The 25,062-nt window shown below is 44.1% G+C and overlaps 1 protein-coding gene across 2 annotated transcripts in view; it reads right to left on the bottom strand.

Moving 5' to 3' along the window:
• JAG2 (jagged canonical Notch ligand 2) overlaps positions 1-25,062 on the bottom strand; it is a 294,764-nt gene that overhangs the window by 53,302 nt on the left and 216,400 nt on the right. For both annotated transcript variants that reach the window (XM_085626226.1, XM_085626227.1), the window contains 8 exons: positions 20,339-20,489; positions 19,805-19,969; positions 19,470-19,583; positions 15,996-16,109; positions 4,342-4,455; positions 3,973-4,089; positions 2,015-2,042; positions 1,628-1,713 (listed from right to left, as the gene is read on the bottom strand). In XM_085626226.1, coding sequence (XP_085482352.1) covers positions 1,628-1,713; positions 2,015-2,042; positions 3,973-4,089; positions 4,342-4,455; positions 15,996-16,109; positions 19,470-19,583; positions 19,805-19,969; positions 20,339-20,489 — 889 coding nt within the window. The remainder of the gene's footprint in view (positions 1-1,627; positions 1,714-2,014; positions 2,043-3,972; positions 4,090-4,341; positions 4,456-15,995; positions 16,110-19,469; positions 19,584-19,804; positions 19,970-20,338; positions 20,490-25,062) is intronic.

The following is a 25,062-nucleotide window of genomic DNA, read 5'->3' as shown; positions in this document are numbered from 1 at the left end:
GGATGCAATTAAGAATATACATTCAGCTAAAACAAAGTCCGCTGCAATATATGGGTCAGGAGTGCGGGGTATGGCTTACGTTGCACCGCTACAACAAATAGAAGACTCTTTTTTAAAAACCGCGTGTCCTTACCGCAATCAGCCCCAAATCATATTTTACACAGTGAATTGGGGCTTCCTTTTTTGAGCAACAACATAAGACTGGCTCTAGTCTTGTTGCGGCTATCAGTATGGCGGAGCTCAATGGTGGCTTTGACTCAAACCATTATCAACGACTGTTGTAAATTAGATTATTATAAAAGAATTGGATGGTTAAATTACGCAGAGGTCCATCTGAAAGCGTTCGGGATGGGAGAATTATTTCAGGACCCTGAGTCCTGCAAAAGGAGTTCAAAGGAAAGAATAACTGATTTATTCATTAACCCCTTCAGCGCGGCGCGGATTTCCTCGCTGTGCTGAAGGTTCTGTGCGCGGGCGGGGCCATGACGGAGCGGTTCCGTCATGCGCACAGCGCAACCGCCGCGTATGACGGAACCGCTCCGTCATGCGCTTCGAAAGGGTTAAGAGATCAAAGTATGCCTGAAGAGAAAAGAAACTTATTCATCATTCCTCCATTCTTTATGATTTGGTACCACCAAGATCGGGGGAAGGTTTTCAGTATTTATCACGCATAAATAATGCACAGCACAGATTTATCCTTTTGCGTTTCCGCATGAACATGATCCCGCTACTCCCGGGATACACCCAAAATAAATATAAATTAGCAGACCTCTCACCCCCTGTAACAACTACGCAGTACAGTCAGATCTACACATTGTATTATTTATCAAGACCTATACAGAGGAAAGAAAACATTCATACTCCCAATCCTGAGGTACCACAATTTTAGGCAGAGTCGGGTGTACTTTTAAAAACTCTATGGGACCCATTTATATGCAGTTCAGTTGCCTCATTTCTGTGGGCTTGTTTTAGGAAGAGGAAAAAGGTGGGACAATATTTTAGTAGCAACAACTAATTAATTAATTTTAAATTCTGAACTTCTTTTTTCATAAACGTTTTATATGAATTTACCTGGATCACGGCAACTTTTTAATTCTTATTTTAAATGTGTATATATGTGTATATATTGTGTTGGAATTTTTAGATAACTTGTGCTTTTATGATCCGTTTTAAAAAGATCGAATAAAGCTGTGTGACTATGAATGAGAGTATAAATGTGCATATGAAACACTGACATTTTCATCTTTAAAAAGTAGTTTAAATACTTTTGTGCAAATCAGCAATATAACCTAATTCATGCAAGCTACTGCTCCTAAAGAGAATGATAGCAGTACTTAAAGCATGTAAAAAGCTACTTCAAAAAGCATTCACATGCTATCAAACGTGTCTAAGATTTCGCAGCGTTTCAAAAGGGGGAAGGAGGTGTGCAAAGAAACGAATTACACTAATTTCAAAGAGGAGGAAATGCTCAGTGTGCAGATGGCTAGTTCTCTTAGTTTTCACTTTATCACTTGAGGTCAAACGTAGCCATGTTCATTGCAAGAAAGGTCAATGGGAGGGGCAGCAAAGCCTCTGGGGGTCAGAGTGGCATGAACTTTCATGCCCTTCATCCAATACAGGTACTCACTTATTCTGCAGTCGGGGCCAGCAAAGCCTGGTGCACATTCACAACGAAACCAATTCACACCGTCCACACAGATGCCTCCATTGTAACTGTAAACATAAAAGAATCAATGTTATTCAAATGAATGGAAAAAAAAATCTCATGAAAGATAGATAACTAAAGAGCCAAAACAAATCGCGTAGCACAACATGCTTTTCAGTTTGCTTAAAATTAGATATTGTGCAAACCCACACCTCATTATTTAGAATAGAACACTCCAGATGGTTTCATAACTTAACAAATGAAACGCTCGAAAAAGAATGCAATATCAGTGTAAGTGCTATATAAAATCTGATCAATTACGACAAAGCCAAAAGTTAGGACAGGTGATGTTTGTGTTGGACAGCTTACCAAGGGTGTGGGTTGCAGTCATTTGTATCTGAAAAGGAATGGGGCAAAAATGTCAGCTTGTAAATCATAAATGTAATCTAAAAACATCTTCTATGTTGCCAATAAAACAGAAACAAAAATACATACACATATTGATAAGCTATTTGGGAATTATCAACAGGGGCGCATGCATCAATGTCTCTTTCAAACCATTACTATATATTGCATTCGGGAGTTAAGGTTCCCTATTCACTAAGACCCTTAAGTACCCCAACAAACTGAGCCGCTGCCGTATACAGACCCAATTACCATTACCGTGGCACTGTTCACTGAAAAAGGATCCAGAATTAGAAATCTGGGAACATAAATCCCAGAGGGTTGGATCAAACTGAGCCGAACAAGGAGAATAAGATAAGCCCACCACAGAGTCCAGAAAGAGCTAAAAAACACATTCTATCTGCTTAAGTAATCCAGAACTAATAAATGAGAGAGAGAGAGAGAGAGAGAGAGAGAGAGAGAGAGAGAGAGAGAGAGAGAGAGAGAGAGAGAGAGAGAGATATATATATATATATAGAGAGAGAGAGAGAGAGAGATATAGAGAGAGAGATATATAGAGAGAGAGATAGAGAGAGAGAGATAGAGAGAGAGAGAGAGAGAGCTTCAAATGTATTCTGCAAGGCCATTCACCATGGACGCTCCTCCACCTATGGATAAACATACACTGCTCTCTTTAATAATAGATTAATTATGAGGTGTAATTTCACTGTCTAGTTTACATGGTTTGCTATAAATTCAAACAATAATATGAAAGTAAAACTGTTATTTTTACTTTGTGTGACATGTTCTGCAGTTTAAAACCTAAACAATGTGCAACAAAACATAGAAAACTGGTTTTAGATGATTTAGACCAATGATTCTTTGGCAAAGAGAGATAGACGCAAAATAGACTTCTAGGGGAACTGGTGTTGCCTTTCAAAAATATATATAGATATATATATACCCATACATAAACACTCGTCTACTCTGATGATGTGTTTGCAGATGCATTTAAAGTTGGTGAAATTTGCAAGGAGCTGAATTGACAGTGGGGGTCTGCCCTCTGAACCCTTTTCTCAGCAGGTTACTGCATGACAAAGACAAAAAAAGCGCTTTGGGATGTCAGACGAACGCGTAAGTCGCAGGATGTGACTGACAGCTACAATGGCACTGTTCTTTTGTGTCTTAAAATTGCCCAACTCTATTCTCTTGGGCGCAGGCTCACGCTGCTGGAGTCTTCCACAAGCAGCTGCACAATTTACTGGATTCGAATTTTACGCGTGGTCTTTTTTCTTTGCAATAATAGCCCGATCCGGTTTAGAAGGTCTAATGTTCCTTAAAAGAGTAACAACACTCCATAACAATTTTAAACAGGTAGACGTCATGTAATATCTAAATGAAAGAGGAATTTAAGCACTGCATAACAGACGTAGCCCGTATTCAAAGATGTTAATTCTTGACAGAATAGCAATTTATGCTTTGCCCCACCTAGATAAATCATCACGCTGGAATGTCCTCAAATACATAAAACCGTGTACTGAAGAACATAAAACCGCCAATTCTCAATTTCTTGACAGGAAGCAGTAGGGAAACCTCCCTTGCCAAAGTCTACGGTTTAAAGACAAAACAACAAAAAAAAGCGTTCCAAGTAGAAATTATTCTTAAGAACATAAAACAATGTGTTTGGGACTAGCCTCAAAACGGAACACATAAAGGGAGGAAGTGCAGGCTTGTGCTGGCAAGCGCGAGGCCTGCAAAACAATGTAATCTTAGTTCATTAGACATGAGCCATCGTACCCTCTAGCTACCTCCCACCCAGAATGACTCAAGTATGTTGGCATACGAACTAATGGCTCAAACACGTTCAGTACCCGACACTCCTCATATCCGCATGGAAGGGGGACGGGGGCAGGGATGGGGGAAAGGGGTCACGTTTTACTTACTCTGTGTGCAGGTCCGTCCTTCCCAGCCTTCTTTGCAGACGCAGGAAAAGGAATCTCCGTTGCCCACACACGTCCCGCCGTTCACGCAGGGGTTGGGAGTGCAACTGCTGTTCTTAGCTGGATTCAAACCAAACACAAATAACAAAACATAGTTCAAACACAGGTGAAAAGTTTTCATCCCCATCTCTGCGCATCACAAGGCAACGTTATAATTGCTCAACTGCAGAATTAACGTGTTGGAGCAAACATTCAAAGCTTCCACTAGCCAATGTACAGAAACGCGATACTTAAGTTTAATTAACGAGTTTTCCTTATGCCAGGCTTTTTACAGCACTTCACTTAAAGGAGAAGGGAATTTCAAGTGCCCACCTATGTTGCAAGTGCTTCCCTCCCATCCTGGAGGACACAAACAGCGGAAAGTGTCTCCGGCATCATAGCATGTCCCGCCGTTGCTGCAGGTGTTGGCATCGCACTGATATTCACCTAAAGGTACGGGGAAAAAACGTTAATAGAAGTACATTTTTTGTGAAAATTCTCACTATACTTGTCTTAAACCGTAAACACAAACTCCGTTCTCTCCCAAACCGCAATAACAACAAAAAAGAAAAAAAAAAAATACGTAAAAATGGGCAGAATCTAATTATACAAGCTAGAGAGATAGTTCTTTACGGTTTAGAACTTCAACCTGGATACAAAACGTGCAAGGAGGTTGAAACCATTTCAACCGGAGATGGTTTTCAGGTTATAAAAAGGCAAAGCTTTTAACACGTCTCAAGTCAGATAGGCCTGCACTGTAGGAAGGGATATTGGAAACTAACTGGGATAGATATTTAGGTGCCGATTACGATCCTGTAAAAACCGGGTACGAACCGTCGGACGGAGGCTATTCTCCGTCCGACTCGTACCCGGTTGTAAAACTTCACAAACATGCAAGTACGATTCGCACGGAAACACCATTTCCGTACGAGTCGTACAAAAGACCGACCGACGAAAATATACATACGAATGTGATCCGGGAATGCTCCGACGTGACGTCGGGACGCTATCAGGCAGCGTTTCACGACCCAGGAAGTACGAATCGAACCGACAGCAGTCCGGACGGCAATATTTTTACGGCACCCAAAAAGTGCCGGAAAAGCGAAGTACGCCGCGAAACGAGCAGATTAGGGGGCCCGGTACGTGCCGTACCCCCCCCAGCCCCCGTGAGTACGCGCCGTACCCCCCCCCCAGCCCCGCCCCCGTGAGTACGCGCCGTACCCCCCCAGCCCCCGTGAGTATGCGCCGTACCCCCCCAGCCCCCGTGAGTATGCGCCGTACCCCCCCAGGCCCGGTGAGTACGCGCCGAACCCCCCCAGCCCCCGTGAGTACGCGCCGTACCCCCCCAGCACCCGTGAGTACGCGCCGTACCCCCCCAGCCCCGTGAGTACGTGCCGTACCCTCCCCCCCCAGCCCCCGTGAGTACGTGCCGAACCCCCCGTGTATGTACGAGTCGTACCCCCACCCGTGTACGTACGAGTCGTACCCCCACCCACCCGTGTATGTACACCCATGTACGTACGAGTCGTACCCCCACCCGTGTATGTACACCCATGTACGTACAGTCGTACCCCCACCCGTGTACACGGGTGGGGGTACGACTCGTACGTACACGGGTGGGGGTACGACTCGTACGTACACGGGTGGGGGGTACGACTCGTACGTACACGGGTGTACATACACGGGTGGGGGTACGACTCGTACGTACACGGGTGGGGGTACGACTGTACGTACACGGGTGTACATACACGGGTGGGGGTATGACTCGTACGTACACGGGTGGGGGTACGACTCGTACGTACACGGGTGTACATACACGGGGGGTTCGGCGCGTACTCACGGGGGCTGGGGGGGTACGGCGCATACTCACGGGGGCTGGGGGGGTACGGCGCATACTCACGGGGGCTGGGGGGGTACGGCGCGTACTCACGGGGGCTGGGGGGTACGGCGCGTACTCACGGGGGCTGGGGGGGTACGGCGCGTACTCACGGGGCTGGGGGGGGTGGTTGGGCGCGTACATACGGGGGCTGGGGGGGGTGTTGGGCGCGTATGCGGGCACATGTCTCCATGGTTGCTATAGGAGTTTGGTGCGGACGGTGTTTTTTCCATCCGGTTGTAACATCGGACGCACGGGATGGATCGTACTTGCGCGGTCGGACTTCACTTTTCACATTTGTACGGTAAATCGTCCGGGGAGGTGTCGGACACATTTTCCGACCCGAGGACGTGTGGGGAATTATTCCCAATGCGATTCGTATGGACTTTTTCCCATGCGAATCGTACTTGGCAGTTTGTACGGCACTTTTACGATTCGTACGGTAAAAAGACCGGATACGAGTCGTACGGGGACATTTTTTACAGGATCGTAATCGGCACCTTAGACTGGGAAATATTACACACTGGGCTCTTTGAAGGTGAACTGCAAAAGGCAAGTAGGCATGGGCTGTGGCAGTCCTGGATACTGATGCACCCCCACTATCCCCTCAAAGCTGTGGAGAAGCTGGGCCCAAGGCTTTATTTGCACTGACCAGAGTCGCAATATAGGGTCACATTTGTACTGTTTCAAACCCCCAACAAGGCTGTGAAGTACTTACACGAGCACTGTTAACTTGGCACGATGTCAGAAAGGTGGTGGGTGTTACATGACTTATATGGGAGATGGTGGTTGTGGTGATTAAAGTACAGAGACATGTTTAAATTATTGTATAGCATGCGGCGCTATGTACCCGCAAAGGAGAGACTCTATGGTGAAACAATGCACCCTGCAAATGATAACAGGTAACATAGTGAGAGTTCGGTGAGTTTAACACTCACTGCAGAGGACAGTTTCAATACTTCTTAATGCAGATTCACATTACGTAATATCACTCCAGTTTTCGTCCCTGATGCAAATAACCTCAATGAGTTTGGCAATAGCAAAACTCATTGAGGCAGCATTAGGACAGTTAGCACATGGGAAAGCTGCTGGTCCAGATAAACTACCATTAGAAATTTATCAGTTGCTCTTTCCAGTGTTGAAAATTGATATGCTGGGTGTTTTTCAGGAAGCACAGCTGGGGAGCGCGCCTCCATCCTGGGATGAGGCTAACATTGTCGTGTTTAAAAAAAGGATAAGCCCCCTAATATACCAGATATAGACCAATATCTCTGTTGAACGCCGATGGGAAAATCTACGCCAAGATTTTGGCTAATAGGTTAATGCGGGTTATTACGCCCTTGGTTTCAATGTCCCAACACAGATTTATTCCAGGTAAAAGTACCATTAATCACATTCACAAAGTTATTACTCTTATAGACTTCGCTAATGTGCATCATAAAAAGTTGGGCCTAATATTTCTCGATGCTGAGAAGGCGTTCGATCGTGTATCTTGGGCTTTTATGTGGGGTATTATGCGGGGGATGGGGTTTGGGCCAGAATTTATTACGTCGATTTAGAGTATGTACAAGTCACCAAGAGCTAGAATATGCGTTATGGGCAGGGAATCGCAGCAAGTTTGTATTATTAGGGGAACAAGGCAGGGATGTCCTTGTTCCCCATTACTCTTTGCATTATATATTGCCCCATTTGTGCAGATGCTAGAACAAAGTGGCATGATAAGGTCAATGGAATGTAGGCTTTATCAGGTACGTGTTCTAGCATACGCGGACGATATGGTTGTAGCCTCTGCAGATCCTGTACAGGCTATAAGGGAGATAGAAAATCTGGCTGAAGAATTTGGGGCGGTGTCAGGATACAAACTTAACGCGGCCAAAACTCCTGCACCTATCAGACCTGTCCGGGGGAGAGTCGGGTAACGGACGAAGCTCGATATCTCGGTGTAAAAATCAGAATGTCCCTACAAGAATGAATTGAGGTTAACTGGGGTAGTATCACCCTAGCGGTTAAGCAACAGTTAGATCATTTGGAGTGTTTGCATTTGACTTTAGTTGGGAGATGAAATGTTTTAAAAATGATTGTCCTTCCTAAAGTACTTTATTATTTTCGAGTAGTACCACTAGAACTTACAAACAAACAGCTACAAGGGATTCAATCTATATGTGCTATGTTCATGTGGGGACAAAGCAAACCGAGGAGAGCTTTTAAATACATGATGCTAGAGCTAGACAGGGGAGGTTGGTCTGTTCCGAATTTCTAGTTTTAATATTATGTTTGTCTATTGCAAACTATACGTATTCTGTTGGCAGGGGAAGATGCGATAGAGGCAGAAGCTCCATCAATATATCAACTATTGCTAGGGGGAGAAGCTAGAAATATGTTAATGAAATTCTCTGAGCCAAGCTATTACAAAAAAACAAGGTTATGATTTCAGCCTATAAGGTTTGGAAAAGGGTATGTAAGTGGTTGAATATTCCACAATTGAGTTATTATACTCCTCTCGATTCAGCTGTCAGGTTCCCGGAAATATTCTGGGATTATAAAATGTTGTGTTGGAAGATGCAGGGGATTAGATATTTGGGTGAGTTATACACGGGAGGGGTGCTATGCTCATTTGTGGAATTATTTGAAAGCTATCAACTTCAACATCATGAATTTTTAAGCATCTGCAATTGCGTGATTATCTTGTGAGACATCACCTGTATGAGGGAATTACAATGCTCCCAATGGTAGAGGCTATTAGAAGGAAGGCTAAGATAGGGGTACTATATTCTATGTTAATGGAGACTCAAAAGGACGATTTGGTTGCTCATGATCTCAAATGGGCTGCACGTTTAGGGGTCGATGGAGAGGTGATGCAGACTTCTATAGATATTGCAGGAAAAATACGGCTAAAGTCGAATTTACAAACGCAACATTTTAAGACCATTTTTGACTTATATCACACACTGATGAAGTGGTGTGGAAATAATGACGGTAAAAGTTTTAGGTGCCATATTAATGGAGCTGATAGTGTGCACGTTTTCTTTGAATGTACAGCACTGTCGCAATTTAAGCAACAAATAGAATTGTTTTTGCAAGAAGTTACAGGCACCTCCATATCAATAACAAAGGCAATGATGTTATTAGGGAGATGGGTAAATATCTCAAATGAGCAACCAGTGTACAAATTTAGATACTTATCATATATTGCCGCAGTTGTGGCGCGTTTATGTATTGCCTCATGCTGGCTTCAAAGTGAGGCTCCCACATTTGAGATGTGGAGGGCAACATTTTACCATGTTTTTAATATGGAATATAGTCTATATGCCTTAAAATGAATATGCTACTTACCAGTATGCATTTGTTCTTGGCATGTAGGGCTGCTGACATTCATATCTGTGCATAGATCGCCGCCTAGTGTTGGGTCCGGATGTTTGCACGTTGTTGTCCTGGAAGAGTCTTCGAAGTATCCTTGGATAGGTGACTCCTCCCCTGGACTACAGTGCGCATGGGCATCCTCTCCATCCTCAGATTGTTTTTCGCCATTGTGGCAGTGATGGAGTAGATACAGAAAGTGATGACCATGCTTACAGTAATTCTGAGAGCTGCAGCTGCTACAGGCGCCGGGGAGGAGGGAGGGCGATATGAATGTCAGCAGCCCTACATGCCAAGAACAGATGCATACTGGTAAGTAGCATATTCAGTTCGAGGCATGTGGGCTGCTGAATTCATATCTGTGCATAGAATACATAGCAGTGCCCTCTATTAGCGGCGGCTACCAGTGCCAGCTGCAGCGGTCTGAAAAAGAGTTTTGAGAACAGCCTGTCCTACAGCTGCCTGCTGTTTTGATTGCACATCTACACAATAGTGTTTGGTAAATGTATGTGTAGTGGACCAGGTGGCTGCTCTACATATATCATGCAGGGGAATGTTTCCTAGGAAAGCCATGGAGGCCCCTAACTTACGTGTTGAGTGGGCTCGTGGGGGAATCGTTAATGTGCGTTTAGCCTTTTGATAGCAAATTTGAATACATTTAACGATCCATCTGGCTATACCTGCTTTGGAGATAGCGTTACCTTTGTGGTGTGGCGCAAAGGCAACGAAAAGTTGTTTTGTCTTCCTAAAGATCTTAGTCCTGTCGATATAATACATGAGGGCTCTCTTCACATCTAGTGTATGGAGTGCTCTTTCTGCGACAGTTTGTGGGTTTTGAAAGAAAACAGGCAGTTCAATAGTCTGATTCATGTGGAACTGCGATACCACCTTGGGCATGAATTTGGGGTTGGTACGTAGTACGACCCTGTTGGCGTGAACCTGTATAAATGGCTCTTGAACGGTTAGTGCCTGGAGTTCACTAACTCTTCTGAAAGAGGTGATCGCTACTAGGAAAGCTACTTTCCAGGTAAGAAATTGAAGCTCGCATGAGTGTAGAGGTTCAAAGGGTGGACCCATCAGGCGTGTGAGGACCAAGTTGAGGTTCCACATTGGAGCCGGTGGGTGGCTTGGTGGAATGACTCGTTTGAGTCCCTCCAAGAATGCTTTGATGGCAGGCACTCTGAATAGAGAGAGGTGCTGCCTAGTCTGCAGATAGGCTGATATTGCGGTCAAATGGACACGTATAGAGGTGTACGCCAGATTGCATCGGTATAGGTGTAAGAGGTAACAAATTATGTTTTGTATGGATGCGTCTAGCGGGTTAATGTCATTATTAGTACAATAAATGACGAACCTTTTCCATTTGGCTGCATAGCAAGCTCTGGTAGTGGGTCTCCTGGCCTCCTTAATGATGTCCATACAGTCAGGTGGCAGGTTTAGGTAGCCAAACTCTAGGACTTCAGGAGCCAGATCGCCAGGTTCAGCTGTTGCGGATCTGGGTGCTGAATCTCTCCATGGTTCTGCGTCAAATGCGCGGGTTTGATCCGCAGCCTTTGATGCGGCACCACGGAAAGTTCGAGAAAGGTGGTGTACCACGGCTGGCGTGCCCACGTTGGAGCAACCAGGACGAGTGTCAGTGAGTGTTGTCTGAGTTTGCGTGCCACCAGTGGTATCAGTGGTGCTGGGGGAAAAGCGTACGCAAATCTGCCGGACCAGTTCATCCATATCGCATTGCCCTGCAACTGCGGATGTGGGAACGTGGCGGCAAAGCTTTGGCATTTTGCGTTTTCGCTTGTGGCGAATAGGTCTATCTCTGGATGACCCCACTGCTGGAAGTACGGTTGGAGTACTGATGGGTGTAACTCCCACTCGTGCATCTGGTGGCTGTGTCTGCTGAGCAGATCCGCCATCTGGTTGTCCTTGCCGGGGAGGTGTTCTGCCATGAGGAACATGTTCCTCTGAATGGCCCACTTCCACATGCTCCGAGCCAGATGAGACAACTGTGGAGAGTGTGTTCCTCCCTGCTTCTGTATGTAGTACATGGCGGTCATGTTGTCCGTCCGGATCAACACGACTTTGTTGCACAAGTGTACTTTGAATGCTTTCATAGCCAGGAAGATTGCCATCAGTTCTAGAAGGTTGATGTGCATCTTCTTTTGTTGTGTTGTCCATAGTCCCTGCACTGTGTAGTGGAGTACATGAGCTCCCCATCCCTGGAGAGACGCGTCCGCTGTCAGTATTATTTGTGGAACAGGCTCTTGGAACGGTCGGCCCTTGCAAAGGTTTTGTGGATTCCACCAATGCAGAGAGTTGTATGCCCGACCGCTCACCAACACTAGGTCTTTCAGCTGTCCTTGAGCCTGATTCCACTGACGTGCTAAGCACTCCTGAAGCGGGCGCATATGTAGTCTCGCGTGTGGGACTATGAAAATGCAGGAGGCCATCATGCCTATCAACTGCATGAACACTCGCGCAGGAAGGGAGTGTTAGGGATTGAACTTGGAAATCAGCATTTGCATGCTGTTGATCCTCACTAAATTTGGCTGAGCTGTGGCCGCCAGAGTGTCTATAGTCGCACCTAGGTACTGTTGTACGTGTGCGGGCTGGAGATGGGATTTTGGGTAATTTAGTGAGAATCCCAGACTGTGAAGGAGGTGAATGGTGCGGGACATGTGGCTGGCACATTGCTGGGCCGACTTTGCTTGAACGAGCCAGTCGTCCAGGTAAGGGTAGACGTGTATGTGCTGCCTCCGTAGATGTGCCGCCACAGTAGCTAGGCACTTTGTGAAAACCCTGGGTGCTGTTGTCACGCCGAAGGGAAGGACTTTGAATTGGTAGTGCTGCCCCTGAACAGTGAACCTGAGGTATTTTTTGTGTGAGGGGTGAATGGGTATGTGGAAATACGCATCCTTGAGGTCCAGTGTGGCCAGGAAGTCTCCTTGTTTGAGCAGCGGGAGGACTTGCTGTAAAGTGAGCATGTGAAAATGCTCGGAGAGAATGTAGCGGTTCAGGGGTCTCAGGTCTAATATAGGTCTGAGTGACCCGTCCTTTTTTGGTATTAAAAAGTACAGGGAGTATACCCCCGTACCTTGCTCGTGGACGGGTACGACCTCTATTGCGCCTTTTAGTAGCATGCTTAGCACTTCCTGCTGTAAGAGCGTTAAGTGCTCTGAGGACATAGGACGGTGTTTTGGAGGTATTGTGGGTGGAGTTGAGGTTAATTCTAGGCAGTAGCCGTATTTGATAATGTCTTTGACCCACCTGTCCGTGGTGATGGAGTTCCACGTGGACAGGAACCTTTGTAGCCTTCCCCCGACAGGTGTTAGGTGGTCGGGAGGAAGGGAGAGGGCGTCACTGTTTGTTCTTGGGGGAGGAACTGGTGTTGCCGTAACCGCGTCCTCTGCCCTTTGTGCTTGAGCCACGATAACCACCCCGGGTGTTTTTATCGTAGGTGCTTTGTGTGTTGCCTTTGTTGTAGGTTTGCTGTGACCCCTGTCCTCTACCTGCTCCTCTATTTCCGGGGCGACGAAAGGAGCCGCTCCGAAAGGACTGCGTTTGAAGAGCCCCCATGGACTTTGCAGTGTCCGTGTCCTTTTTTATTTTCTCTAGGGTGGTGTCAACCTCCGGCCCGAATAAGTAGTCGAGGTTGACAGGCTGGTTGAGGATGTTATTTTGTACCTCAGATTTGAATCCGGAGATTCGCAACCAGGCGTGTCGTCGCAACATGACGCTAGTGTTTATGGCTCTGGCAGCTGTATCTGCGGCATCCAGTGCACACTTGATGGATGCGTTTGTGAGGAGTTGTCCCTTCCTGATGAGGATCTCTGCACCTTCTTTGAATTGGTCAGGGAGATGTTGGAGTAATTGTTCTAGTGTGTCGTAGTGTGCTCGATCGTAGCGGGCGAGGAGCGCCTGAGTATTGGCAATGCGCCATATATTAGCTGCCTGGGCCGCAGCCCGTTTGCCGGAGGTCTCTAGCACCTTGGACTCTTTGTCCGGGGGAGGAGCATCACCTGTTGTTTGCGAGTGTGCCCGTTTGCGAGCATTCGCAACTACAATGGAATCTAGAGGTAACTGGCCTCTAATGTAGGTAGGGTCCCCAGGCGCCGACCTGTATTTCTTGTCGATTCTGGGGTTTATTACTCTTGCCCTGGTGGGTTCTTTGAAGATGTCCTTTGCTGGTTTGAGGACACCCTTTAACATGGGTAGTTTTTATATTCCTTTCTGAGGATGCGAAAGTGTCCATGAGAAAGTCGTCCTCCACGGTGTCAGAGTGGAGTTGCACCCCATGATTGGCCGCAGCACGTTCAATTAGGGCGTTGAATGCGGCAGTGTCCTCTGTGGGAGATGTTTTTGCTCCATAGAGTTGCGGGTCCTGTGTATCCATAGGTGCACCCGAGTCTACAGGGTCATCCCAAGCTTGGTCAGGGTCCTGTTGGCCTTCAGGGTCCATCTCTCCGGGGTAGGGGACGTGGTCACCCATGTAGTCCTCCAAAACGTCAGTGTCGGAGTGTGTGGGAGAGAAGGACTGTGGATCCTGGTAAAAGGAGTGGAGAGGTTCGGAAAGAACTGGTTCCGAAGTCACCGGCAGCTTTTTCTTAAGCGGGATCCGGTAGGAGTCCAAAGCTGACTCTGAAGTTATTCTCCTTTTGTGGAGCACCATCCTGCCGGTGTCGGCGTCGATGACATGTGACGGAGACGACTCCGCAGGAGAGCGTTCGGCAGGCGTGAACGTGGTGTGGGTGACCCGTGTTCTGATCTGGAACAGTTTTGGGGCCGTGGATGGCGGCAGGCCAAAAGTGATATTGGTCGGTGCCGAAGAGGTCGGTGGAGCTTTTATCGGCTCGGAGCCTGACGTGTCCTGGAGGACTGCTTTGTGTTTGGTGCATTGCGCAGCAACGGTCCGCACCTGGAGTGCCATCGAGTCCTTCGTGCCGGCCGTTTCCGTAGAGGCGGGCGTGGACTTCTTCGGTGCCGGCGAGTCATCGAGTCGAGGGGCGGCAACGGCCGTCGACGTCTTTGATGAGTGTGCCTTTGGTGGTGCTGTCGAAGCGGGGTGCGATGCAGCAGGCAGTTTGACCTTTGGGGTCGGAGCCGATTGTGTCGGTGCCGGTAGCCGAGGAGGTTTGGTGGCACCGAAGCTCTTTTTCCGTGTGTCGGCGCCCACGTCGGCTGCTGCAAGCTCGGCACCGAAATCTCGTTTGGTGCGGTCGGCGCCGACGGGTTTTGCTGGCGTCGAAAGTGTGGTGGGCCTCGATCCGACCAGCGTTACTCTCGGTTTCGGTTTCTGGTGAACCAATGTGGCTTTCGGTTTCGAAGAAGGGAAACCAGCCTTTTTGGGTAGTAATGGATGCCGCTGAATGTCCGAGGCCGGGCCAGAAGGCGGGGCCGAAGAACTGCGGGATAGGTCTTGGGTAAGGCCCGAAGGCGATCCCTCGACCGGATCCATAGACTGGCTCACTGGGATATCCTCCGTCTGTACGGGTAGGCCTGGCTCGTCACCGGAGCTACTCTCTTCGGCCCCTAAGGCCTCATTGTAGTCTCCTACCTCGGTGTCGGCTTCATCTCTGGAAAAGAGTTGTTCTTCGACGTCTTCCGATACGGAGTCGTGTTCGGAAGCGGGGCTGGAGGGTAGGTTCTCCACGTCTTCGACATCTTCGTCTGCGGCGCTGAAGATGTTGGCTGGGGCCGGTGCCGCTTGCTGCGCTTTGAGTCTTGCTGCTCGTCGATTCCGAAGAGTCTTCTTGGATCGGAATCGGGCACAGGCCATACATGTAGATTCGTCGTGATCCGGTGAAAGGCATTTGTTGCACACCGGATGGACGTCGATATGGGGATATTTCGCATTGCATACCGGACACCGCTTGAATGGTGTCCTCGATTCCATCGTCGATGAAGGGTCGATGGTCGGGGAAAATGCGAAAAAGTTGGTTCTGGAAGTTAGTAAACTAACAATATACTATCGATACCGATCGGGAACAGTACCAACGCGAACTAAAGGCCTTTTGGCCTGTGAAAAGGTTTTCCTAACTTGAGTCAAGATAAGCACATCCGAACCCAATGGCGGAAAAAAACAATCTGAGGATGGAGAGGATGCCCATGCGCACTGTAGTCCAGGGGAGGAGTCACCTATCCAAGGATACTTCGAAGACTCTTCCAGGACAACAACGTGCAAACATCCGGACCCAACACTAGGCGGCGATCTATGCACAGATATGAATTCAGCAGCCCACATGCCTCGAACTCAGCAAAACGACAAAAACTTGGTATTCAGATATGGGAGTCTATGATACAATATATGAAATAATCAGTTGATTTAGGTTGTTTAAGGATAATATGACTGAAATCTGCTTTACTGATGTTGCTCGTGTTGATGTACTTCAGGATTGTCAATGTTAATGTATTAACTATTTTGTTAGTATTGATTATAACTGCTATGATATGTATTTGTGACATGGATTGAGCAAATAAAAAAAAATTAAAAAAGAGTTTGGCAATAGCAACACCATGGCCTGGATCAGTGATACTCAACGTACGAGCCTTCACTAGTGTTGCCGCATGACTCTAAGCTAAAATACTTTAAAATAAAAAGTCAATGTGTAAGAGTCCTCTCCATCACCAATTCAATTTATTATAATTTGCATGATCTCCCACGCCAGGCAAGTCCACACACAAGATGAAACACGTCTCCATCCAGAAATGTAAAGAATATTCTTCCACACCCACTATTTACAAGAAAAACACTGACACTTACGTGAATGACAAGTTTTGCCTTTCCAACCGTTTTGACATTCACAGTAAAAATCATTCACTAAATCAATACATCGGCCTCCATTATGGCATGGATTGTGATGACAATCGTTGACATCTGTGTAGAGATTGAGAAACATCTATTATTACAGGTAAAATACAAATTTTAGCAGGCAATGCAGTATAGAGGAGTCGTGCGACTTGCAAAGTAAGGCATAACATATTAAACTGGTTTTAGCTCCTTAGACCCATAATCTATGAGTTTAGTGCGTTCAACGATTCTATCTGAAATGGAAAATACATGCTAACCCCCACACAAGTTCCAAAAGACATGGCTCAATCTACAACTTCAGGTTTTTTCTCAGCCTTGACAAATGGTTGAAGGAAACTGGTGTGGTGTGAAGCGGTGTGGTTCTATGAGATATACAACGTGATTTTTTGCTACTGTGATGATGACGAGTAGTACTCATCCTGTATGGGGCAGAAGGAAATAAGAGCAAAATACATTATAAACATGACAGGGCCACATAGCCTTAGAATTCATGCTCCTGCGTCCTCCTGTTACAGAACAAACATGAATACCATCAGAGTTCATGACGAAGACTGCCAAGTAAAGTTTCAGAAGTAGTGTTGGTTGATTCACTTTTAACACCTTAATAAGCACAAGCAACATAACTGCAACTTTACTTGAAGCTTCAGTATAACAATCAATTCATTTAGCTATTTTGAGCTTCTAAAGTTCGTTTCAAATGACTTTTCTCAAAAGAAACAAAGGATACGGTCCTGGTTCAAATTATAATTGGACACTAGTTTACGCCTAAATCGAGCATCACTGTGGGAGACATTTTAATGTAGGCAATTAAACCTTTGGTTGCTCAGTAGAAAGCGTTTGGTGTGTTTGAGGAAACTGCTAGAGTGACATGGTTACTCTGTACTAGCTTACCAAAGACATATTGTAGTAGTATACTGAGAAAAAGGTAGACTTGATTATCACCTAATGCATGATTGCATCTTATCAGCTGTGTAGACTGCTTATCTACTTTAGCTTAATGACATAGCCTTTCACTGAGGCGCTCATCCAGGTTGCACCTTAACCCATCAGTCTTGGCAAAAGATTATTTTTGCCTTTTCTGGTTATCCGCGGCACGAATATCACATAGATAATGGGATTAAAAAGAAGACGGGGCTGAATACATAAAAGAAAATATTCCTCAAATAAGGCCAGAACTAGCATTTTCATCATCTTCTAAGATTCTCTTTAGTTTATGACAGTTGCACCGATTATGTTCTTGGTCTGTTTTGCAGTGGTTATATTAACTTAGCAAACAAACTGAATAAATGTTAAATGTTCTTACGCCCTATTGCCAAAGACAACTGCAGATGACCCTTTTACCAATGACAAATGCCAGTTTTGCGTTCTGGATAAAAGATCGATTTTAAAGATCTACACTTCAAATTCCATCACAAGGCTTGGACAGGAAGTTCAGAACATGTTGATGAATAAAGAGGCCAAGTGCATTCCCAAATATTAAAACACTACATCTACACCAGGTACTTCCTTGTTGAGCAAGGTCCAAAAGCAGACTTTTAACCCCTTGTGTGCCACGCCCTTTCCCCGCCCTGTGCCGGCCGTTACATTAGCGGGCGGGGTTCATGACGAGCTGGACTCGTCATGGGCACAGCGCAACCGCGGCCCATGACGAGTCCAGCTCGTCATGGGCACACAAGGGGTTAAAGAACCTCTTATCTGAAGAAAATAAAGAGCGAAATTCCAATGCTGGTACACCATTAAATTCGTCCCCTGCCTACATCAAGGAGGATGGATGCACACTGCAGACTTACAGGACATTTACTTAAATGCCCCAACCTGTCTACACACAGAAGCTTCCTTAAAACTAAACTATACGCAATTCTACCTTTTGTTCTGATGCCAATTCCTCATGCCTTTCAAAGTGCAGAGCTTTGGTGGCAGTCTTCTCTGCTAATAGGGAAACTTTATCTACCAGGTCACCATCGTACAAGGGCATCTTGTACACAGTCAAACAAATTACTTCTGGGGGCTATATTTTTTTTGTTTGCATCATTCTTATAACAAAGGCCAGATTGCACAAGAACTCCCCAAGTATGCTTGGAAGCCCAACGGTGTGAGGGTCATGGATCTAGGAAAACAATATATAAATGAATCAAACACTTTTTCTAGGAATCCAAGGAAAATATCACGCAAGTGGTCCCATGTAAACATACTCCTACTATTCAAACTCTAGTGACTATTCTTTTCTGCAAAATGTGCTACTAATATGGGCAAGTAGATGACATAAGGGAAACAGTTGGTCAAAAACCGGAGTACCACATAAACGCATGTTGGCATTGAGGCTAGTTCATCTAGTTGTTAAATCAATTCTCCTGTAGGTTATTTTTAAGCTGAGTCTCCTACTAACTGAAAACCTCAACATTTCTAAGCATCGCTCAAGAAAGATGCAATGTTCTTGGGTGAGTAAAATAATTTTGATCTCCTATGAGAATTTTCATCTCAACCTAAGTTCACGGAGGCTCTAAACTGTGGTAATCCTCCTTTGGTGTGGACTCTCCAAATACAGGTTTTTGCTATGAACCACTGAACTGTATATAACATTTCTAAAGCAGAAGTCAAATTCTTGAGTAGCCTAAACCCAACATCTATCCCACAGTGTGCACTTGTGGGCTAGTTTTGCTTGGTTTTCGTAAGATAGGACATTTTGAGATTTACTGAGGATTTCTACTGCTCTAATGATGATTTTTATTCAGACATCTTGCTTCATCATTGTTTACAGAACAGGGTTTCTTTAATAACTTCTGAAACCCTTATTTACACACACTTCTCTTACCGCTTTGTCTTACAGCTCAGGCCTAGTTTAGTCATGTCCCATCTGTTTGGGAAATGTTGAGTCCAAGTCAACAACTCACACAAATGATGTGACTTCTCAGGCAGTTCTGATGTTTGGTGCCAAATTAAAATAAAAACCCACAAAAGTTTTACATTAACTACCAATTGCTGGGGAAGACCAAAAAGAAAAATGAACTCTTTTCCAGCCTGCAAGTTGGATTCCATACACTATTCTTGTCCCTGTGGAATCACCCAGTGCTTCCACTTTGCCAAACTGAATATAATTTCAGGGTTGGAACCCTCAGCCCAGCTTTTGTGTTCACCCAATAACCTTTTCTCACTTTCTTAGAAGGAAGCTCGTCATCTGTGTCATAATGGCATGTTAGTGCATACACAAATCATGTTAAGAAAACATACAGCACTAAAGTACTAGGTGTTTATGATTAATATTTGGCACAACAATATGTGTAGGTATACCAAAAAAGAACATTCAATAAGGTATCAAAAGAGTTAAATGAAAACAATAAAACATATAGCCTTCATATTAGAAAACATGTTATAACTTTACTAAAAAGAAGCTGCATTTTAAATATTTCACAAATATTTTATACATACTTATGCCACAGAATTCTCCTTCCCAACCATTTGGGCAAAAGCATCTGAAAGAATCTATTTCATCTATGCAAGTACCACCGTTCCTACAAGGCTTCCCAAGACAGTCGTTGATATCTATAAATAAATAAATAAATAAATAAATAAATAAAAAAGAAGATCACAGTTGGCACAATAACTAGGATACAACATTGTATATTATGAAAAAAATCTATATTATAATCGAGTTAGGAGTATGATTTTAAATTACTGTGCTGATAACAGCTATATACTTAATTTGTTAAAATACTGAATAAGGTGATCAGTGAACATGTCAGCTGTGGACATTCAAAACTTACTTTCATGGCAGTATTTGCCAACAAAACCCTTTCCACAGGCACATGTGAAATTTCCTCCTGGTTGACTAATGCAACGTCCGTGTGGGCCACAAACATTAGAGGAGATGTATCGGATACCTTCCTGGGTGGCATTAGTGGAAATCTCTATTGTACAGCTGTCTATAACTAAAATTAGAAAGAAAGGTACATTAGCCTATTAGAAGAAAATCACTAGTAACAGAAGGGTTATTAATTTCAACAAAGTCAACCCAGCATCTCCTTTCAAAGTTTAAAAGAACTGCAACATCGAACCTAACTTCACAGGGTGTTACAAATTGGTTTTCTTGGCTTTTTTACTGTTTTGATGCTTAATTGCAAACATATAAATTAATTATATTCCGGTCTGAAAGTTGAGAGTAAAACATTTTCTTTTCACCATAAAATTTCCTTAAAAGAGCTTTTTATTTCTTATAAGGTTTTCTAGCAGCTTCATTTTCCACATCATGATGACCATAGTTCAATCTCAAACTCTATCTTGAGTGAATTAGGGCTTACCTTTACAGGAGCTGTCCTTGCAGTGGTCTTTAAGGCGAGAACAATTCTTTCCATCATAGTCATCGGAACAAGCACAGTAATAATCATCCTCTAGGGCATAGCATTGAGCCCCATTCTGGCAGGGATTTGGTTCACAAAAATCCACGTCCATCTAAAATAATGAAGAAATTAGGTGTCAGAAAAACAGAATCCAAATGCGATTTCACTATCAGGATTGCCTTCAGTGGTCCATGTGATGACAGGGATAATTTGATTGTCAATACTTTATCACTCAAAAGATAGTTCTGAACAATGCACCAATCACGCTTATACAAGATGACCAAATTCTCAAACATGTAACAATACAAAATGTTCTAGAATCTTCAAACCACATGCCTTCAATTTTAAAGAACCTTCAGCATTTTTTAAAATGGTGAAATCCATCAGCAAATTCAAGTAAAAAGATAATCTAAAAATGGGTAACTAATCCATGAGGAAGTTTTACTTCCGAGGAGCAGGTAACTAAAGAAAAAGAGGAATTAGCAGGCAAGGAGCAAAAATCTGTCCTTTCAACAGCAGACATGTTTAAGTACCCGAGATGCAAAGTTTTAGTAATAAATTGCTAAGCACATGTTTGGAGCATGTGAAAAAGGCAATGTCACAGAAACTAGTAGCAGCAAACCTATATTCATTCCCTTATACCAGAAAGTAAATGTCAAAAGAAGTGAGAAGCAATGCCCCGGTTTGCCTAAAGAACTGTACTTCAATCTCCTGGAACAGATGCCAAATACATAGCCAATCAAGATGTTAAAGTCTGGCAAAAAGTATTTTAGAGAAATAATAAACCAGTTATCAGAATCAACATCAGTATCAATCTCTAACATTTGAGGACCTTGACAGTCACTTTCAGAGAGATTGAGGTTAAATGTTACAGAGACTGCTAGCCCATTAAAAAAGACTCCAGAGTTTTGTTTGGTCTACAAAGTCAACCACAACGATCTCCTTTTGGTCTAGTCACCCATTTCCCATCATGGGATGCATTGAATTGTACACCTCTGCAACTAGAGCTAAAGAGGACTTTACAAGTGCCAGTTATAAAATCTGTTAAAGGCCAAACAGAGGGGAGATGCTGGAGCTTTATTTCAGTTAAATTGATGCGCTGGACTATTCGACTTTCTGTGAACCTCTACAATCCAAGCGCACTCCAATGTTTTCTTTACAGTTCATTTTGAACCATTTATAAAGAGTAAAAGGTACGCTGAGAAGCAACCTTAATGGAAGGAGAAACAGTGCACTGTGGCCTTAAATCAATAGTGTGTATTTTGATGCGCTCTCAGTCTCAGCCATAAGTCTTTCTTTTATGCCAATAATAGTGAGAGGCCATGGAGTGCATCTGACTATTTTGGGCAGCCCACTGATCATGTCTGAAAGGCTTACTTTGGAGTGATATATTGGAGATGGTGGTGGTCTGCAAGGGGAACTGGATGGAGTAATGGAAAACACCATGAATACATTGAACAAAAGGAACCAACATTACACACTAAATGTGAATCTCATTTATCACTGGAGGCTTGCTGCATAAAAATACTTATTAAAACTAATGTTCAGAGGTACTGGGTGGCAGTGGTGGGACTAATTGAGGAGGTGACTGTAACATCAAGCTTGCTATCCTGAACGTCTGGAGCCCAACTGACCTGAACTCCAAAGAGCGTATATGGGTAACCCTGGGACTGATAGTGGCAAAGCGTAACATTGCAAGATAGTGGAGGGCCCAGATCCCGCCAACTTTAGGGGACTGGAGTAAAGATATGGACTGGTGTATGGTCACAGAAAAAAACATATGTGAAACTCATTATAAAAAAAAAGAAATCAACATGAGCCAACTTACCAGACACAACAATGCTTGAGGAACTGAATTGTTTACAAAGGTGGGTTTAAAGCTAGTTATTGTATGTGTTGCAGAAGAAATTTTGACCAAAAATGATTAACTCCAAATTCAGTTTGGTTTCAGACACTTCAGGGAGATTTTATTCATGGAATAAGTAAGGTGAGCAGTGACACCAGCCAGTTGTGTCAAACCCCACTCTTACACCTCAGGGATATAAAAGCTATGTTTATATATATATATATATATATATATATATATATATGAGAAGGGCAAAAAACCAGGAGAACATAAATATTTACCTCAAGGTGATGAGGTTTGATAGGAAGTCTACCCTCCAGGCAGATTCCTCAACTTACGAACTTATTTTCCTCAGACACTGGAACCAGAAACACTTTCATAACATCAAGAGTGAAGCACAAAGGTCATATCAGGAACCCCATTTAGTCAAGTGACCTGAGGGGGTACATTATTACTCAGTTGATACATGGGCAATTTACATTTACATCACAAAAATCCATTCCAAATTGCAAGATCATTATTTTTGCCATTTCATGACTACATTAATGCTAACTATGCATGAAGTGCAGTTTTGCATACATTGAAAGAGATGATATTCTAAGCAAAACTAATTAGATGTGTCCAAACAACATCTTCCTGGCAAAACATTCCGATGTTGCTAAGCTTTCAGCAGCATTGCACAAAAGGGGAAGGTACAATCCTTAAATGATGCAAGCAAATCGAGGTGAGAAAACCCACACTGTCGTTAGTTATTAAGCCGGCAGGAAATCGAATTAAAAACCAAAACGGAAGAGTTCATTTAAGACAATATGGCATGGATCACAGAGACAGTAAGGTGGTAAGAACTGCAGAAAGGAAAACCTAAAGAGAGATATACTAAAATCACGATTCTACAGTGCATCGGAACTTTCACAGAAAGCATCTCAGCTTCCTCAAACATGTACAATCATGCAGTATTTTTAAGATTGCACTACTTAAAAACTAGCCAAGAGAATTTAAACAACCCACTCACGCCTTCGGCTATTTGGCACAACACCTACCTTCAAAGCATTTAAAAAAAGTTTATGCTTAGCACATTATGCGTTCACAGAATTCTTTATTAATTACAGCCTTACTTGCAAGTGGTTAAACGTTTGCCTTTGTTAAAGCACTTAGGTGAAAACTTGAACCTCAAAGACATCCTAAAACTTGTGAACATTTACAAAGTCCACTTAAGGAAGCCGCACAAATAGGGTCACCTCGTTTTTTGCCGCAATTGTTTAAATTAAGTTGTACTTTGTATCTCACAAACAAGGTACTTGCCTCTGATTGTATTCTTTATAAGGCTAATCTTGATAAACGCAGGTTCCCCAACCTTTAAATTCTTCTACATGCCAGACTGGATCTGGAAACCTTTTAGCAATTGCTCCTGCATGCTGGCAAGTGGCGCCACTGGACATGGTGGTAGCTTCATCCTGCCTCCAGAAAGCACTGCCCAACCATTAGAGTGGATTGTCAGTGACAGAATGAGATTGCGACAGTGTACATAATCGGACGTGTTGCCTCATTAACACTTTGGTGTCTACTACATAGAATGTGCAGACATTGGGGAGGGGGAGTGATGGAGGGTGGAGGAATCCGAGGTAAGATGGAGCATCCATCAGAATCAAAATTACCAAAGGTAAGTAACTTGTGATTTTGATGAATACTTCCAACAGCATCGTTTTCACCTTCTGAATAGATACCTAAACACTACTTCCTAAAACGTGGAGGGTATAAGAAAGAAACTTCACACCAGGAAATCCTGCAAGACCGAGCAGGCAAAATGGCTCTTCCTGTAGATGTGAGATTCAAGACAGTAATTCCTAATGAAAGTGTGAACATATGCCTATGTAGCCGCCTCGCAGATGTGTAGCACTACAACAACCCCTGGTCAAGGCCATAATGGTGGGCTTAGCTCTGTCAGAATTTGCTCAAAGACCGTTAAGAAGTTCCGTCTTGGCCACAAAACATAGCACATTATTATGCAGAGAAAAATACATTTGGATAATTATACTTTTGGGGTGTTCTACTTTTCTTAGCACTGGCGAACTCTATGAAAAGTTGGTAATTTACCCAGGGCTTCTTAGCCCCATTGAAATAAAAGGTATGGGATCCTCTTGGGATCCAACTGATGCAGCCTCTCCTATTCTTTTGAGGGATTTGGTGAAGAAAAGAAAGCAGGGACAGTGATGGACTGCCACATAAGGAAAGGCAACACCACCTTTGCCAGAAAGTATTCTCTATTCCGGAGCACTTGGTTTCCTGAGAACAGGGGGAAGTATATGGTGGTGACTGACTGCGCCTTATTGAAAATTATTGTTATGAGTAGGAGTCTCAAGGGACTGTAGTCTCATAGAGGAGCTGTGCAAAGGAACAAGGGGGTGGAGATTAGGAAAGTTGAGAACAACATTAAAGTCCCACTGCAACATAACAAAAGGCGTAAGAGAAAATCTGTATGTAAGGGCTTTCAAATAAATGTATCACATCTGGCGATTCAAACAAAAGGGCTGCAGGTAAATGTAAAAGGCTGAAAGGGTAGACAAATATCCTCAAGCAGTGCCCACTGCAAGACCTTGTTGGGCTAAAGATAAAACAAATAATAAGACATCCAACAGTTTGATCTGGATCAGTATTGCAGATGCAATATAAAGCTACAGATTTGTCCCAGTGCCTGACATAGACAAACTTTGTAGAGAGGTGCCTAGCAGCAAGGATGACATCCGCAACCTAGGGAGGAAGACTGACTGCAGTCAAGTAATGCTACTCAATCTCCAAACACGGAGGTGCGGGAGCAGGATCCTGTCCTGCTGCTGTGACT

Source organism: Triturus cristatus, chromosome 9 (genome assembly GCF_964204655.1).
Source record: "Triturus cristatus chromosome 9, aTriCri1.1, whole genome shotgun sequence".
Taxonomy (NCBI): Eukaryota; Metazoa; Chordata; class Amphibia; order Caudata; family Salamandridae; genus Triturus; species Triturus cristatus.
The sequence above is the reverse complement of the archived record's forward strand: the minus strand, read 5'-3'. Positions and strand labels throughout refer to the sequence as shown.